Source organism: Lethenteron reissneri, chromosome 64 (assembly GCF_015708825.2).
Source record: "Lethenteron reissneri isolate LAM-NWPU_2019-01 chromosome 64, ASM1570882v1, whole genome shotgun sequence".
Classification (NCBI taxonomy): domain Eukaryota; kingdom Metazoa; phylum Chordata; class Hyperoartia; order Petromyzontiformes; family Petromyzontidae; genus Lethenteron; species Lethenteron reissneri.
Window position 1 is genome coordinate 10,060,807 of NC_083842.1, and position 17,975 is coordinate 10,078,781.

At 56.6% G+C, this 17,975-nt stretch overlaps 1 protein-coding gene across 1 annotated transcript in view; it reads left to right on the forward strand.

The window, feature by feature from the left end:
* Positions 1-17,975, forward strand: part of LOC133359199 (adhesion G protein-coupled receptor L2-like) — a 203,544-nt gene that overhangs the window by 157,903 nt on the left and 27,666 nt on the right. Inside the window, 9 exon segments of the mRNA XM_061577626.1 lie at positions 4,068-4,171; positions 4,930-5,115; positions 8,166-8,204; positions 11,465-11,648; positions 13,102-13,308; positions 13,912-14,099; positions 14,101-14,115; positions 15,870-16,043; positions 17,485-17,694. Coding sequence (XP_061433610.1) covers positions 4,068-4,171; positions 4,930-5,115; positions 8,166-8,204; positions 11,465-11,648; positions 13,102-13,308; positions 13,912-14,099; positions 14,101-14,115; positions 15,870-16,043; positions 17,485-17,694 — 1,307 coding nt within the window.

Genomic DNA, 17,975 nt, shown 5'->3' on the forward strand with positions numbered 1-17,975 from the left:
CTGCGTAACAGCCGTTTCAATACGGGGAAACATTTTACTGGTAGGAACCTCCTGGTTCCACCAGCCCACAGGGGATTATTGTGTCCGTCCGTCCGTCGTGAATCCAAAAATGGGAGGGGTGGGGCCTGGGTGGAGAGGGGAGGGTGGGGAGGGGCTGGGTGGGGAGGGGAGGGTGGGGAGGGGCTGGGTGGGGAGGGTGGGGCTGGGTGGGGGGTGGGAGGGGTGGGGCTGGGTGGGGGGTGGGAGGGGGTGGGGCTGGGTGGGGGGTGGGAGGGGTGGGGCTGGGTGGGGGGTGGGAGGGGTGGGGCTGGGTGGGGGGTGGGAGGGGTGGGGAGGGTGGGGCTGGGTGGGGGGGTGGGAGGGGTGGGGCTGGGTGGGGAGGGGCTGGTCACCCCGTGGTGCCCTTATAAAACTCAACGTTTAACCTACTCACGCCGGCTTGTGCCCGCCCTCACAGTCGCCAAAATTTGCGGAATACACCACGCCGCCGTTGACCCTGGCCATTGACCGAGCCACCCAACGTTCCTACTAGCTCCCTCCGCAGGAATGTGTTTTTTTTTTGTCTATTTGTTTGTGTTTCTCCCTTGTGATGTACAATGAACGTTGAGATTCGTCAGGGGCACGGGGTAACCAACAAGGTCTGGGTTTGTCTGCAATAAGGTAGGGGCACTGATAAGGGGTTGACAGGTTTGCGAAGCGTGATGGAACTGTCATTCTCTATCGATGTCAGCATATCCGACCTTTTCACGTATCCACCCCATACCTCAGTCCCCACAGAGTTGCATATGCGACGTTGCAAGGTCCTCTTAAGCCGAAGACCAATTTTAGCCGCCTGCTCAAGCGAGCGTGAGGTGCAGGGGATTGTAGAGCTGGCGGTGGAAATTCCACGTTACTGTGGCAGGGAGCAGGTTATGACTTGGCAAAACAATAAGAGGTGTTTCATTTCCACGAAGCAGTACCTGTTTTTTTTTTTAATCCCCATGGATGTCGATAATTGGTTAACCATCACAACATGGACTTGAACTCCTGACCTTTCAACTGTGAGTCACGTGCTATGACCAATGAGCCCCACCCAGCCAGCTCATTGTATCATATCATAGCTCATGTACAGGCCTTTCTCAATCCACTGCTGGATGAACAACCCCCCGTGATCGACACACTATGTTGGTTTGACTATACTTCACCACGCTGGTCAGTGGACATTGGTGAAGGATTGGTAATCAGCCATTGCCGGTTTAGATATCACTCCCGACCAGATGATCGCTGCGCGCGCCGTAATGATACACGGGTTCGTATCACAGCGCGCGCAACCCATTTCCACGCAGAATCAGAATCTTCGGAAATCTGGAGTCTCTGTTCATCCCGGAGAAAATCCGATGGGCCACGAAGCTCTTTTGCGCAGACGTCCAGGAGATGAAAACCTCCTCGGCCAGAACGGGGCGCGCAGGGTTAAAGCTGGCCTCGCCGTTGGCGAGCGCTTATCGAGGCCGACACGGTGCGCTAACCGCTGCACCGCCGCTCGCTCCAGCGAGATTACGGTGCCGCAGACACGTGGAGTGGAGGGGGAGACGCGGGGGGGAACATTTCGATTTTAGCACGGTTGGCTAACGTACGGTGCGAAAGAACTGCACGCACATACGTAATCACCAGCGAAACGTCACTTTGCTCTAATCATGCATGTTGTGGATTTACTCTCCAACACGCAACGTGGTGGGCTTGAAGTAGCAACTCACTGGCACGTTTTGTGCACGTGACGAGACTTCCTACGCTTGACCGTGTCGCGTTCGTGGCGGGCTAACGACGCGCGTTGACACTTACGCGATCTAATCCAAACGAACTAGAAACCTTTACTGCGAATTATATTGGTCGCGAAAGCCTACGTGTCAAAGCCCGCATACGTGCAACCTGAAAACGATGCCGAGACCCAAACGAAAAGCACTCCCGCTGCAGACTTTTTCCCGGGTTTCACCGAGCGACGCCGTCGGAAATTCCATAGGATTAAAAATTTGGCACGGTGAGAGGAATTTGATGCACGGAATGTTTTGAGTTTAATGTTGTCCGAGTGAGGCGTGGGTGTGTGTGTGTGTGTGCGTGCGTTTGTGAGTGTTTGCGTCTACGTGTGTTTTTGTGAATGTGTGTTTGTCTGTGTGTGTGTTTGTATTTATGAATGCGAGTGTATATTTGTACGTGCGTATGTGTGGGGAGCGGTAGTGTAGCGGGTAGTGCTACGAACCCGGCGACTCCAGTTCGTTTCCCGCTCACGGCCAACACCGGTGATGATTATCTGAACCGGTCCTGAGGCCTCCTCCCCTAGGTCGACTCAGCCTCAATTGAGTACCCGGTGCGGTGTAAACATCGCCACTGGGGAGACAAACGAGGTTGGGCGTGGTGCTGATCACCCACCAGCCCCCCTCCCCTTGTGCCGTGCCGGCTATCATAGGTACTCGGTTGCCCCGAAATTCTATTATGAAGACACAGGAGGGATCTTTATAGGTGTGTGTGCAATATGTGTGTGTATTCTTGGTTCTTCCGGTAAAGTCACGTAGAAGGGAAATAATACAATAATTTTAAAACCCACTATTTTTTTTTCCTTTATTATTTCCCTTCTTCGTGACTTTTACCGAAAGAACCAAGAATATGAATCCCTGCAGTCACGAAAGCTTTCAATCGAAATATGTGCGTAGTGAGCGGTGGCGCACGCTGCGTTTACAAACCAAGGCGGCCAGCCAAGACTGACATAAGTGGCGAGTGGCGCTTGAACTCGTCTTGGGCCTACTCAGCCTTCAATGAGCACCTGGTGGGGTGTGTGTAATTGCTCTCCAATGGCCTATCTAGGCTACAGAGGGATCTTTGTCTTTGTGTGTGTGTGTGCACGTGTGTGCTCACAACAACGAGCGGAGCGCCGGGTGGCTAATGCACAGCAAGTTGGCACAGTAGGGGGCACAGGTGGTGCATCAGCCAGTCGTCTCGGTCATCTCAGTCAGTCGACCCGTGGCACCTGCTGGGTCTGCCCCGTGACCTCCTGCCAGCGGGCGTTCGACACTTCACGTGGCCTCAAGGTGCACATGGCCTGGCACAAGCGTCGTGGTGACGTCACCAGCCACTTAGTGGCGAATGGCAGGTTGTTGTTGTTGTTGTTGAACGTGTGTGATTGTATGCACCCGTGCGTTTTTGTGGGTGTTTGTGTACACGCCGTGTGTGTGTGCGCGTGGTTAGCGCACCGAGCTTCGAACCCGGCGACCTGAATTGGATTTTTCCAGCCACGACATCAGCGGCGATTGATATATGACCGTGTCTTGGGCATCCCTTAGGTCAACTCAGACTAAAATGATTACCTATATATGCAAATGTGTATGATTGCGTATTGATTGCGTGTGTAAATGTGTGTGCCTTCTTGTATATGTAAATGTGTGTGATTGCATATTGATTATATGTGAGAGTGTGTGTGTGTCTGTAGTGTGATTGTAAATTCGTGTATGTTGGGGGAGCAGGAGCATCGTGGCTATGAACACCAGTGAACTGAGTTTGATTCGCACTCATGGCCAACATTGGTTCCGAATATATGAACCTACCCTGGGCTACCCCGTGGTCTAGAGGTTAACCATCTCGCCTGGTACTCAGGAGTTCGTGGGTTCGATCCTAACCCTGACGAATGCGTATTTGAAGTTTGCATGTCTCACTCCCCTGTGGCCGCATGGATTTTTCTCCGGGTCCTCCGGTTTTTCCCTCCACATTTAGAATCGTCATCACGTGTTTTGATTATTTGGCTGCTGCTGTACATTTCCGCACGATAAGCCACTTCGTTGCCAGGTTACTTCTGAAAAATGCCTATACAGCTCAGTGGGCACCTGTTAAGATAATAAATACGTTTAATAGTTTAATAGTAACATGGTAAGCTTTGTAAACAACGGCACCTGAGAAACGAAGGCGGCCGGCCGTGGTGGATGGCCACCGACCCCATCATCTGCCGTGCCGTCTTTCATAGGTGTTCGCCAACAGCACTTGGCCCAGAAAAGTCTGTTCAAAGGCTACACGGGGGAATCTTTGTCTTTGTGTGCACACACCAGGCACGGCGCTCTACACCTGCGATGCCATCACGGGAGTCTGGTCTGCCCGAGGTCCCGATTTCAGCAACTGCACTTCCCCCTGGGTGAACCAAATCGCGCAACGGGTGAGCCATCGCCTCCCTGCCTCCCTCTCCCTTCCCCCGTGCGAGATATCAATGGAGTCGTCGCGGCCGTCGCGATGCCCACGACCCCATCTCGCCCACGCGCGTGAACTCGTCTCATCCGCTCCATCTCCGCGGCTGCCGTTCCGTCGCCCGGCTGTCGCTCATCGTCCGGACATAATTTCTGTCCGGTAGATGGCGTCCGTCACCGAGCCCATTCGTCCACTTCGATCGAAATCGAACGTCTTGTGTGAATGATGAGAAAGCGAATCAAAATAGAAGAAAAACTGAGCCGGCTAAACGATAATGGATAGCAAACCTAATACAGCCACTCTTTCGGCTCTAGTCTGAGCCGGTGGTCTAGACAAGGCTGAGAGCATCGCACGTGCACCTGCGTGCACGTCACGGTGGTCACGTGATCTGCACGCAATGCATGATGGGAGTCGTGCCTTCATTTGTGAGCGGCACACCTTCGTGTGCTGTTATTTTTACCCATTGCTCCACTTAACAGTCAATACTTGTTCTAATCGTCAATACTTGTTCTAACAGTCAATACTTGTCTTCTGAGTCATTACTTTTCTTAACAGGCAATATGACGGTGTCTCTGATTTGCATTTGCTCCCCGATCACTCCGTCTGTATGCCTGATCGTGATCCCAGCAAATCGATTATTTAATTAGATAACTCTTGTTTCCCCCCCCCCCCCACCGTTGTCCCTCACCGTTCTGTCCTCCCTCTTCCTCCCCCTCCCGCGTCGCTCAGATCAAGAGCCGCGAGAACGCCGCTACGGTGGCGAGCGACCTGGCGCGACAGACGCGCGACCCCGTGTACGCGGGCGACGTGAGCTCCTCGGTGAAGCTCATGGAGCAGCTGGTGGACATCCTGGACGCGCAGCTGCTCGAGCTGACGCCCACCGAGAAGGAGTCGTCCACACGCACCTTCAACAAGGTACCCGGCCGCATCCCGAGATCCACACGCCGCTCGGCTTTGCTAGGGGGGGCGGGCGGGCGCTTGGGGTCGTTGTGACCTTTAGAGCGCGGAGTGGCCCGATGGATGGTCCCGGGTATGGCCGGATATGGCCGTCAACCAAGGCTGGAAATGGTGCTGTGTTGCACGGCACGCGACCGACAAAAACACCACCACCACGATGATGGTGATTGAAGGTCTCCTCCGTAGCTGTGTGTGAAGGGCGGACGGGGGCCCGGATGCGGCCCGCATGTGGCCGACGGCTTCATTTTTGTGGCGGTCACGTGATGGCCTACTGTTTCAAGTCATCGTTTCTGTTCGTTCTAAGTCCCTTTCATCACCATAAGGGATGGCGATGGTGGCGATGGTGGCGATGACGACGATGGACTCAGTCGATCCCCCCCCCCCCCCCGGCCACCCAACCGGTATTTGGTTGGGGCGTCGACACGCGGCCTGGCGATTGCGAGCCGACCGCTCAAACCACAATCATTCTTTTGAAGCCTTGACTAGGCCGAGGCCAAAATGGCGGACTTAGCTGTGCTAGTTTAGGGAAGCGTGCGGCGGCGGCGGCGGCGGCGGCGGCGGTGGCGGCGTTGGCGGCGTTGCACGGTTGACTTTCTTTCCGAATGCGCCCACGCACCGGGTTGAGCACCGAACGGTGCCCATAATTATGCGGGCGGCGGCTGTCGGCTTCTAAATGTCGTTCATCACCGAGTTTAAATCTCGACGCGCGCTTATAAATCACGGGATCTGCGATGCGCGACGACAGACGGCGCCTTAATCCTATTATGGATTAATGTATCCCATTTGCGTTTATTAATCTCAACTGTAATGTAACTTTAATAGGATTTTTGCCAAAATGTGTTTTTTCTATTTACGCGACTCCCTTTCGTGCAGCGTCGAGCGAGCGCTTTTTGCCGAAACGACTCGCCGCCTTGCGCCGGCGTCGCCGCCCGCTCTCACGCTGCAATGTAACGCTGGGGATAGAGCATGGCAAGAAGAATCTTTCACCCATACCGGAAGAAGGGGAGCACCACGTGTGAACGCATCGTCTTAATTGCTGCATTATTATTATCAATACCCTCTGAAATGTACCGCAACGCCAACTCAAGGTCCCGATCCCCCTCCTGGGATTGCGCTGCTGCCGCCATCCATAGAATCTGACCCAGATCTGGGAAGAGCGGCTGTTTGTCCTTTCCCCCGCGCCTCCGATTGGCACGGTTGGCTACGTTAGGTGCAAAGAAGTTCCACATGCATACACACAAAGACTCGCACAGAGGCCCATCGACTCGCACAGAAACCCATAGTTCATTATCCTTTCCCCCCGCACCTCCGATTAGCACGGTTGGCTACGTACGGTGCGAATAAGTTCCACATGCATACGCACAAAGACTCACACAGAGGCCCATCGACTCGCACAGAGACCCATAGTTTGTTGTTCTTTTCCCCCGCACCTCTGATTAGCACGGTTGGCTACAATCGCCTATTTGTTCGCACGACTGGATGCGCGCATTGGTGACTCCCTCCTCTTCGGTGAACGATTCGGGGGCCGCAGTTGAATTCCGGTGAACGGAGCGAATGGGCTCCGAACGAGCGAGGAAGATCGAGCCAAACTAAAATAAAAACCAACCAATTCGTCAGTCAAATTGTTGCGCTTTTCTGCCCAACGGCTTGTTAGCACCAGAGCCCATCGTAACAGGAGCTGACGGTGTCAGAATCCAGCCATTTCGCGGAGAGGGGACGGCCGCGTGTCCCCCGGTACCTTCATGGGAACGGCCCCTCGATTCGCTCGTTTTGCCGAGCCGGGGGGGGGGGGGGGCTCTGGTGACGTCGCGCCGCTGTGAGGCTGTCGGCGTCCAATGGGAGCTGACGTCCGCCTCGTATGAGCCGCGCGGCAAAACGCCCCGTCCGTTGAGCGCACGCGCGCACCCCTCGATCGCAGAATCGCGAGAGCGTCGCACGCCGCCATTGACGGATCGGCGCGCCGCGATCCGTCCAGAGCCAAGCATTTGGCGACCATCGCAGAGGCCCACGTGGGTGACCGATGAATAATCGAACACACGGACAAGGAGCCCAGCTTTGCACGTGAAAGCGACATGTGTTTTTCGGTCCGTCGGCCGATCCGCGGGCCTCTGGACCGACGCCTCGCGGCAGATTTTGGTTCACGCGGTGAAAACTCTGGAAACCGGTTCCATCTAACTTTTTCTCCGTGCCGTGTTTTGGTGCGCGCCTCGCGCAGTGCAGTGTGCCCCGATCCAAGCTCCATGAAGTACGCTCCATTCCACGTTGTGGTGTGCACCTTGCCTGTAGAGCACACGTGCTCTGCTCCGTGTTCCATTATCCACGCTCAGTGACATGTAGTAATGCATGCATTGCACAGGCTACACGTTAGGGTGCATACATTGCATGGTGGACAGCGGCTCGCTCCATGTTCTGTTATAAAGCCTTGTTGTGGTGGGTACCTTCCTGGGCTCCACATCACATCAATCCTGCTCCATGCTGTATTGTGGTGTGCACGTTGCATAGTGCACACCAGGCTCCACTACATGTTGCATCAAGCACGCTCCGTGCTGTGTTGTTGAGCAAATGCACTGCACGCCACAGGGCTCCGCTCCCATGTTCCGTCAAGCACGCTCCGTGCCGTGTCGCGATGGGTGCTTTGTACGACACGCAGTGTTCCACTCCGTGTTCCGTCAAGCACGCTTCCGTGCCGTGTTGTGCAGCAAATGCACTGCACGCCACAGGGATCCGCTCCATGCTCCGTCGAGCACGCTCCAGGTCGCGTCGTGAAGCACAACCTTGCATGGCCGGCCACGCGCATCAGAGACTCCGGCGAGAGCGAGCTTGACAAACCGGCCCGGGTCAAACGGAAACCGGGTATAGCCGGCAAAAAAAAGCCGATTGCTCGACAGGCGACGGTTACTGTGTGCGAGTCTGGAAATCACGCGGTGTCTTTTTATAATGCCACCCCCCTCCTCCCCCTTACCCCCCCCCAACTCCTCTTTACTCCCCCCCAATCTCTTCACTCTCAGCTAAAGATGAGGGATGGGCTCTGCCAAGCGTACATCAAGGTATCGGTATCCGCGCCGTCGGTCTGCTCCGTCAAGTGGGGGGGGGGTGGGGGTAACGACAAACGGCGTTGGCGCACGATGTGGTTGGTGGTGGGGCTCCAGAGGTCAAGGGATCGGAATCTGAATTTTTTATTTTTGTTACGCTAGAGGAGGAATCCGATGAGCCTATGAAGCGCTTTGTCACGAACGTTACGACGACTGAACAATTGCGAAAGCACGATTGGAGTGCAAAGCGGAAAAGTAGACGAATCACTTTCTAAAGTATACGAATAAAGACTTGCACTCTTCTTCTTGGTTCTTTCGGTAAAGTCACGTAGAAGGGAAATAATAAAAGAATGATAATTAAACATCATAAAATAATTCTCACGATGTTTCGGCCACAACGCAAGCAGCCGTCCATAGGTGCAGAACAGGTCTGTCAGAAAGACAGCGTCTGAATGGTGTTCTTGGTGGTGTTCATTCAGATGCTGTCTTTCCGACAGACCTGTTCTTCACCTGAGGACGGCTGCTTGCGTTGTGGCCGAAACGTCGTGAGAATTATATTATTATGTTTTATTTTTATTATTTTATTATTTCCCTTCTACGCGACTTTACCGAAAGAACCAAGAAGATGAATCCCTGCAGTCACGAAAGCTTTAAATCGAAATGTAGTAGCTTTTTTTTTCAGAAGTAACCTGGCCACCAGTGATAGCTGAACGAAGCGGAAAGACAAAACGTTCATATTCTTAGGTTTTTTTCAGTAAAGTCACGTAGGTAAAAAATTAAAATTAATAAAATAAAAATAAAAATCACGACGTTTCGGAGGCAACACAAGCCGGAAGCTTGTGTTGCCTCCGAAACGTCGTGATTTTTATTTTATTTTTATTAAATTAATTTTTTACCTACGTTACTTTACCGAAAAAACCTAAGAATATGAATCCTTGCAGTCACGAAAGCTTCAAATCTAGAATTAGGCAAAACGTTGTTGTAGTATTTAGAGGTGGCCGCTTTTGGCTGCAGTGTCAAAGTCACTGAGCCACCGCCGCTGAGACCCTGGGTTCGAATCGTGGGTCCAATCGTCCATCCGCCCCCCGCGATTTAAACCGAAGTGCGCTGCGTTTGTTTGGGGTTGCTCCTCACCGCTTCGGGGGCCTCCCTTCATCACCCCCCCCTCCCCCCCGCCTTCGACGGCACCGCGATCGCGTGCATGGCCCGCCGTGTCGTCTTGTCACGTCGCTGCATGGACGACGACGACGCCCAATAAACGTTCCCCTGCCCTGTGACGACGGCTGTGGGGCCGTGACGTATGTGTGCCTTCACAGCCTCCCCACCCCACCCCCTCAGCGCTCTCCACAGCCATACGGAGGGGACCCTACATCGTGATGTTTCGCATGTTTGTGTTTTGAGTTGCGTGCCGCCCCCACTCCCAGAACGGCTACTCTCGACTTTTTGTTTACGCGTCTAAAAGCTTGCACGTGTGCGCAGGTTCGTTCCAGAGGTTTCTGGAGGCCCCGGGGGCAGATTGCCGCATGTGTGGGCCCCCTCCGCCCCCCCCTTCCCCGTATTAGCGTAGAGCAAATTGCCCGTTTTGCTCCACCGCTCTGGGTGTGACCCTGCATGCGTGCGTGCGTTCGTGCAACCTGTACACGGCAGTGTCTTGCTTGCTCGACGTCCTCGGAAAGATTCGCGAAAAGCGTGCGCCCCACCCCGCTCCTCGTGGTCCTGCCGCGGTGTTTTGTGTTTGTTACTCGGGCGAGGTTTGCATGTGCTTGAGTGAGTTGTTGTTTTGTTGGCATGCGCCGCGTCCTTCCTGCGCTGCGTGCCGGGGGAAAACAACCGCGATGTCATCTCATCTGTTGTTTGGGCGGCACGTGACGCGGTTGTCGACTGGAACGGTTGGCGACGCACGTGGCTCGAGAGAAGTCCAACAACACGCGTGCGCACGGCGCGTCCGTGCGTGCGCGTGGTTGTTCTTCCTTGTCCTCGACGTGACCGGGTTTTCGAATTGGACGCTTTCCGCCGCCACCGCCGATTCGATTCCATATCCCGGTGCGGCAGTTGAAACAATGGGGTCAAGTTTATTAAATACCCCCCCCCCTCCCCACATCGCCGTCTGCCTCTGGCCAGCCCAGCGGTACAAGGCGGGCGCGCCACAATTCGCCGATTGGCAGTTCACGTGCGGTGGTGGTAGTGGTGGTAAAATGTGGCTAACTTCCCACCCTCTTCCAATAAACGTTGCCTTTGTGGAAGAGTAGGCCAAATACCGTCGGGAGAGCCCGCGGTTCCGAGCCCACGAACGCTTCACAAACGAAGCTTGCGGACAGCTTCTCTCTCACGGCCTTGCGGGCTGGCGACACACAGCTTAGGAGCCCCGCTACCCTCGAGAGGGGGTCGCTCCATTACCCACCCCCCCCCGGTAGCTCCCTGTAGTTGGGGGCTACCCCCCCCCTCCACCCTCAGCAGCGTCTCCAGCAAAATGATCGCCACTACTGCCACCAATAACGTCACTGCTACTGTCACCCGCTCCCGTCAGACAAAGATCCCCCGTATAGCCTTAACAGACTGTAGGGGCAAGTGCTGTTAGCGAGCACCTATGAAGGCCAGAACGGTACACGAGGGAGTGGGTGGCCAGCACCACGCCCGACCGCCGTTGTCTCTCCAGTGGCGATGTTTACACACCGCACCGGGTACTCATTTGAGGCTGAGTCGACCTAGGGGAGGCCCGGGACCGGTTCAGATAATCGTCACTGGTATTGGCCGTGAACGGGAATCGAACCCGGGTCGCCGGGTTCATAGTGCAGCGTGCTAACCGCTACACCACCACTCTCCACCGTCACCACTAATGTCACCGCTACTGTCATCGCCATCGTCACCGGGCAAGCGTCATCGCTTCCCTCCCGCTTAACGATGGACCAGGAGGCGGCGAGTGAGTAACCTGCTGCGTGTGTGTGTGTGCTGCGTGTGTGTGTGCTGCGTGTGTGTGCTGCGTGTGTGTGCTGCGTGCTGCGTGCGTGTGCTGCGTGCGTGTGCTGCCTGTGCGTGTGTGTGTGCTGCGTGTGCTGCGTGTGTGTGTGTGCTGCGTGTGTCTGTGTGTGGCGTGTGTGTGTGCTGCGTGTGTGTGCTGTGTGTGCTGCATGTGTGTGTGCTGCATGTGTGTGTATGTGCTGCGTGTGTGTGTGCTGCGTCTGTGTCCTGCGTGTGCATGTGTGCTGCGTGTGCGTGCGTGCTGCGTGTGTGTGCGTGCTGCATGCGTGCGTGCGTCGCCCCCGGCACGGACGCAGGCGGTGGTGGAGGTGGTGAGCAACCTGCTGCGTGAGGATGCCGTGTGGGCGTGGCGCGACATGAACGGCACGGAGCGAGCGCACACCGCCACGCTGCTCGCCGACTCGGTGGAGGAGGCGGCGTTTGTGCTCGCCGACCACCTCCTGCACCCCGACAACGTCACCGTCGCCGCCGACAACGTCGGTACGTGGCAGAGGTCGCAATCGGGTACCCGATACCCGTACCCTACCCGATACCCGGCTGCCCGTACCCATTTGCGAACCTGGTGCGGCCGGGTACGGGTACGGGTAGACCATGAGTCACTGAAGACGGAAGCTTGTGTTGCCTTCGAAACGTCGTGATTTTTATTTTATTTTTATTTTACTTTTATTTTACTTTGATTAATTAAAAAATTTTTACCTACGTGACTTTACCGAAAAAAGCTAAGAATATGGTGAGTAACCGTTTGTCACTCATTTCCCAACGTCTTGTCTCTTCTCACAATTCAAGTTCCTAGAATCAACCCACCCGCTCCTGCAACATGGCTTCATCCCAGAGGTCGCAATCGGGTACCCGATACCCGTACCCTACCCAATACCCGGCTACCCGTACCCGGCCGGGTATCGGGTAGGGTACAGGTACCCGATACCCGGCCGGGTACGGGTACCCGTTTGCGACCCTGATGTGGCCGAGTACGGGTAAGGAATCAAAACCCGTTTGTGACCTCTGGTACGTGGGGGGGGGGAGCGGTGCCCAGGGTCGCGCGCTGACAGGGGGCGGCCGTCTCGCGGGGGGGGGGGGTCAAGGGTCAGCGCGGGAGCTGGCGAGGGTTGTGTTGAGGTGGCCGAGTGGCGTGGGACGGGGTGGGGGGGGGCGGTGGGGTTGAAGATGGTGAGCCGGCGCTGCTGAGTTCCGTCTGTTCGGCTTGGGGATTAAAGTGGGGCGCGAGCCCTGGTCAAATAAAAAAAAGAAAAATGAACCCAAGCATGCTGATAAACCCTTTCACGTTCCGAGACATCTTCAAGTTTTAGGGTGGGAGATCACCGCTGAATCTCTGAACGCGCACGCGGCTCTGCGTTCAATTAGCTTTTAAAGACGTCGTTAATCACCGCAGAGAACTGTAGCGACACGACCACCGCCACTCGACGATAACTGGCGCCCAAACTGTGCCACACGGCCTCTCCCGCGTGGCCTTGCGGGAGGCCTCGGTACGTCTTCCGACCTGAAGATGTCCACGTACGTCATCGCAACGGAATCGGAAGAAAAACTGATGATGTTGACGTACATCATCGGAATGGAATCGGAAGAAAAACTGATGATGTTGACGTACGTCATTGCAACGGAATCGGAAGAAAAACTGATGATGTTGACGTACGTCAACGGATTGGGAAATGGTTCAACCGACATCTGCAAGCGTCGTGAGTGGATGGTGTCAGCCCCATCACCAACGACTCACATGTATGATGGCTTATATAGAGGCCCATAGACTGACTCCAAACAAGACACCCATAAACTGAAATGGAGTTGTGAATAAACAACAACGTGTTCATTCACGGGAAATTTTATCGAAATCTGCCTCTGTCCTCACCCCATTTCTCCTCCCCCCCCCCCGCTTCCCCCCCCCCCCCACCCGCCCCCCACCCCACCCCATCCTCAGTGCTCACGGTGTCGGTGCTGAACACGGAGGGGCCGCTACGGGACTTCACGTTCCCCCGCGACGAGGCGACCGAGAGGGCCGGCAATTCGGACCGCCCCGACGGCGGCGGTGGCGGCGGCGGTGGCCGCGGTGGCACCACGACCCCGTGGCATTCTGGGAACCGCATCACGCTCACGGCAAACTCCATCAAGCTGAACAGCCGCAACGGTGAGCTGCGGGCAGAGGTCGCAACCGGGTACCCGATACCCGTACCCTACCCGATACCCGGCGACTCGTACCCGGCCGGGTACGGGTACAGGTCGCCGTTTGCGACCCTGGTGCGGCCGGGTATGGGTACGGGTAGGCCGTGAGTCACTGGTGAGTCACCGTTTGTCACTCATTTCCCAACGTCTTGTCTCTTCTCACGATTCAAGTTCCTAGAATCAACCCACCCGCGCCTGCAACATGGCTTCATCCCAGAGGTCGCAATCGGGTACCCGATACCCGTACCCGGCCGGGTATGGGTATAGGGTACGGGTACGGCCGGGTACGGGTGTGGGTACCTGTTTGCGACCCTGGTGCGGCCGGGTACGGGTAAGGAATCAAAACCGGTTTGCGACCTCTGGCTGCGGGGGTCACGTTCAGCGGTGCGGGGAGGGGGAGTAGGGAGAGCGGGGAGAGAGCGAAGGGAGAGCCGGGTGAGAGAGGAGAGATATTCTGCTGTCTACTGGACATCTGCTAAAAACAAACAAAAAAAGAGCTTGATAGCTCATGGGATTCCTCCAGCGTGAAATAAATGTTCCCGAATCTTGTTGCCGTGGGCGCGCTTAGGCGTGACGAAGCTGGTGTTCACGACGTACGACAACCTGGCGCTCTTCCTGAGCACGGACAACGCGACGCTGTCGGCCAACGCGTCGCAGCAGACGAACCGCTCCCTCGTGGTCAACTCGCCCATCATCTCCGCCTCCATCAACAAGGAGTCGAACCACGTGTTCCTCAGCGAGCCCGTCGTCTTCACACGTCCAGCACAACGTGGTGAGCTCGTGGAGGGGGGGGTGGGGGGGGGGGGGGGGTGGGGTGGGTGAGGGGGTGTCGGAGCGTGGGGTGGGTTGGAGGGGTGGGTGAGGGTGGAGGGGTGGTGGTGGGGATGCGGGTGGTGGGGGAGTGGTTGGTGGTGGGGGGGGGGTGTGGCGTGTGGGTGGGATGGGGGGGGGGACTGGGGTGGGGGGGCGATGTGGTGGGGGGGGATGGGGTGGGGGGGGGGGCTGGGGGGGGGGTGGGTGGGGATGTGGTGGTGGGGGGTGTGGGGTATGAGCTTGGGTGGGGGGGATGGGGTGTGGGGGACTGGGTGGGTGGGGGGAGGGGTGGGGTGTGAGTGGTGGGGGGGAGGAGTGGGTGGGGGGATAGGGGTGGGTGGGGGGGACAGGGGGTGGGGGTAGTTGTGGTGTGGGGGGATGGGGGTGGGTGGGGGGACAGGGGGTGGGGTAGTGAGCTTGTGGGGGGGATGGGGTGGGGTGGGGGACTGGGGGTGGGTGGGGGGGACAGGGGGTGGGGTAGTGAGCTTGTGGGGGGGGATGGGGTGGGGTGGGGGGACTGGGGGTGGGTGGGGGTATGGGGGGGGTAGTCAGCTTGGGTGGGGTGGGGGCCCCGGGCACCCGGGGTCGTCGCTTGCTCAGCTGGCGGTGTTCACAACGGTCACGTGGGAGACGCCGCTGCTGAGCACTGGGCACGGCTGAGAGATGCCGGGGTTTGCATTTCTCACCGGCGATGTCGCGATTCCACGGCGGCTAGGAAGTGGGACAGAGCCCTGCCGCCGGGACCCTTCCAAGCAACTGGTGATGCTGATTCTGCTCGTGATGCTGCTGATACTGCTGTTGTTGCTAATGCTGCTGATACTACTGCTGCTGCTGCTGTTTCAGCTGATCTTGATGCTGCTGTTATTGCTGCTGCTCCTGCAATCACTGCTGTTACCTTTGCTGCTAATGCTGCGAATATTGCCACTGCTGCTGCTGCTGCATCCGATGCTTCCACTTTTACCTGCAAAATGCCACTTGGTTGATGCTGTCGCTGCCCGTGATGACGCTGCTGCTGATGACGCTGCTGATGATGATGATGACGACGCTGCTCCTGCCTGCTGCTGCCCATGATAGTGCTGCTGCTACAGCTCGCGATGCTGCTATTGATGATGGCGCTTCTGCTGCTGCTGCTGTTGCTGCTGATGATGATGATGGCGCTTCTTCTGCTGCTGTTGCTGGTGATGATGATGATGATGGCGCTTCTTCTGCTGCTGTTGCTGCTGCTGATGATGATGGCGCTTCTGCTGTTGTTGCTGATGATGATGATGGCACTTCTGCTGTTGCTGCTGCTGCTGATGATGATGACGCTTCTTCTGCTGCTGTTGCTGCTGCTGATGATGATGGCGCTTCTGCTGTTGCTGTTGTTGCTGATGATGATGATGGCACTTCTGCTGTTGCTGCTGCTGCTGATGATGATGGCGCTTCTTCTGCTGCTGTTGCTGATGATGATGGCACTTCTTCTGCTGCTGTTGCTGCTGCTGATGATGATGATGGCGCTTCTGCTGCTGCTGTTGCTGCTGCTGATGATGATGGCGCTTCTGCTGTTGCTGCTGCTGCTGTTGCTGCTGCTGTTGCTGCTGCTGTTGCTGATGATGATGACGATGCTCCCACCGCCGCTGATTCCGAGACTCTTTGAGAGCGGCCCTTGAATGACGATTTGGGCTCCGTCCTCCTCCTCCCCCCCCCGCCCCCCTCCCCCCCCGCCCCCCCCAGACGTCGGACCACTTCAGCCCCAGCTGCTCCTTCTGGAACTACTCGTCGCACACCATGAGGGGCCACTGGTCAAGCCACGGCTGCAAGCTGCTGTCCACCAACAGCACGCACACCACGTGCTCCTGCAACCACCTCACCAACTTCGCGGTGCTCATGGCGAGGCACGATATCGAGGTGCTGAGAGGGGCGGGGCGGGGGGCGGGGGGGGTGAGGTTGGTGATTGGTGGTGATGATGGTAGTGATGGTGTTGGTGATGGACGAGTGAGTCGGTCGTGGTGGTGGTGGTGATGGTGAGGGTGGTGATGGTGGTGATGGTGGTGATGTTGGTGGTGGTAAAATTTGGATGAGGTGGTGGTGAGAGTGGTAAGGGTGGTGGTGATGGTGGTGAGGGTGGTGATTGTAGGTGATGGTGGTGATGTTGGTGGTGGTAATGTTTGGATGTGGTGATGGTGGTGAGTGGTAGTGGTGGTGAGGGTAGTGAGGGTGGTGATTGGAGGTGATGGTGTTGGAGCTGGTAAGTTTGGATGAGGTGGTGGTTGTGGTGGTGAAGGTGGTGACGGTGGTTGATCGGAGGTGATGGTGTTAGTAGTGGTGGTAGAGTTTAGATGAGGTCGTGGTGGTGATAGTTGATTTGATGGTGGTAATGTTTATGCTGTGGGGGAGCGGTGGCCTAGCGGTTAGGGCGCTGCGCTACGAACCCAGCGACCCAAGTTCAATTCCCACTCACGGCCACCAACACCAGCGACAATTATCTGAACCGGTCCTGGGCCTCCCCTCAGTCGACTCAGCCTCAAATGAGTACCTGGTGCGGTGTGTCAACATCGCCACTTGGGAGAGACAAAGGCGGCCGGGCGTGGTGTTGGCCACCCACCCCCTCGTGTGTAGTGCCAGCCTTCATAGGTTCAAGTTCATCAAGTTCATGTATTAGGTATAGCCCTGTGAGCCATTCGGCTCTTGAATCGGGTGCAACCGCAACAAACAAAAAACAAAAACGTGAACAAAAAACATCCTAAAGTGAATATGTGACTGAGTTTAAACAGAAAATCCAAGAAAAGACAGCAAAACATTGCAGAAAAAATCACCGTACACCAACGCTGTGTGCAAAAATCCCAGTGGGATGCAAGTCAAACAACCAACAACTACTTGCTAACAGCACCTGCCCCAACAGTCTGTTGAGGCCTATACGGGGGGGATCTTTGTCTTTGTCATTCGTTGTCCACCTTTTTAGATGTAAATCCCGATTGACAACTAACTTCTTTAAGAACTTTATTTTGTGTTTAGTTTGTTGTCCTTCCCCCGCACCTCCGATGACATCCTCACGCCTCCGTGTGTCCCGTGCGTGCGTCTGTCCGTGCGTGCGTCTGTCCGTGCGTGCGTCTGTCCGTGCGTGCGTCTGTCCGTGCGTGCGTCTGTCTGTGCGTGCGTCTGTCCGTGCGTGCGTCTGTCCGTGCGTGCGTCTGCCCGTGCGTGCGTCTGTCCGTGCGTGCGTCTGTCCGTGCGTGCGTCTGTCCGTGCGTGCGTCTGTCCGTGCGTGCGTCTGTCCGTGCGTGCGTCTGTCCGTGCGTGCTTCTGTCCGTGCGTGCGTCTGTCCGTGCGTCTGTCCCGTGCGCGCCAGTACGGGGACCGTGCCCACGAGCTGCTGCTGCTGGTGATCACGTGGGTGGGCGTGCTGGTGTCCCTCGTGTGCCTCGCCATGGCCACGTTCACCTTCTGCTTCTTCCGCGGCCTCCAGAGTGACCGCAACACGATCCACAAGAACCTGTGCCTCAACCTGCTGCTCGCCGAGCTCCTCTTCCTGCTCGGCATCGACAAGACTCAGTACACGGTGCGCACGCCCGCTCGCTCGCTCGCACGATCGCCCGCTCGCCCGCTCGCCCGCCCGCTCGCCCGCCCGCTCCCTCCCTCTTGCCCACTCCCACCGACTTGTCTTCTCACTCGCTCGCCTACTCACCCACTCACCTACTCACTCACTCACCCACTCGCTCACACACTCGCTCACCCAATCACCCACTCGCCCACTCGCCCACTCACCGACTCACCGACTCACCTACTAACCCACTCACCCACTCAACCACTCAACCACTCAACCACTCACCTACACACCTA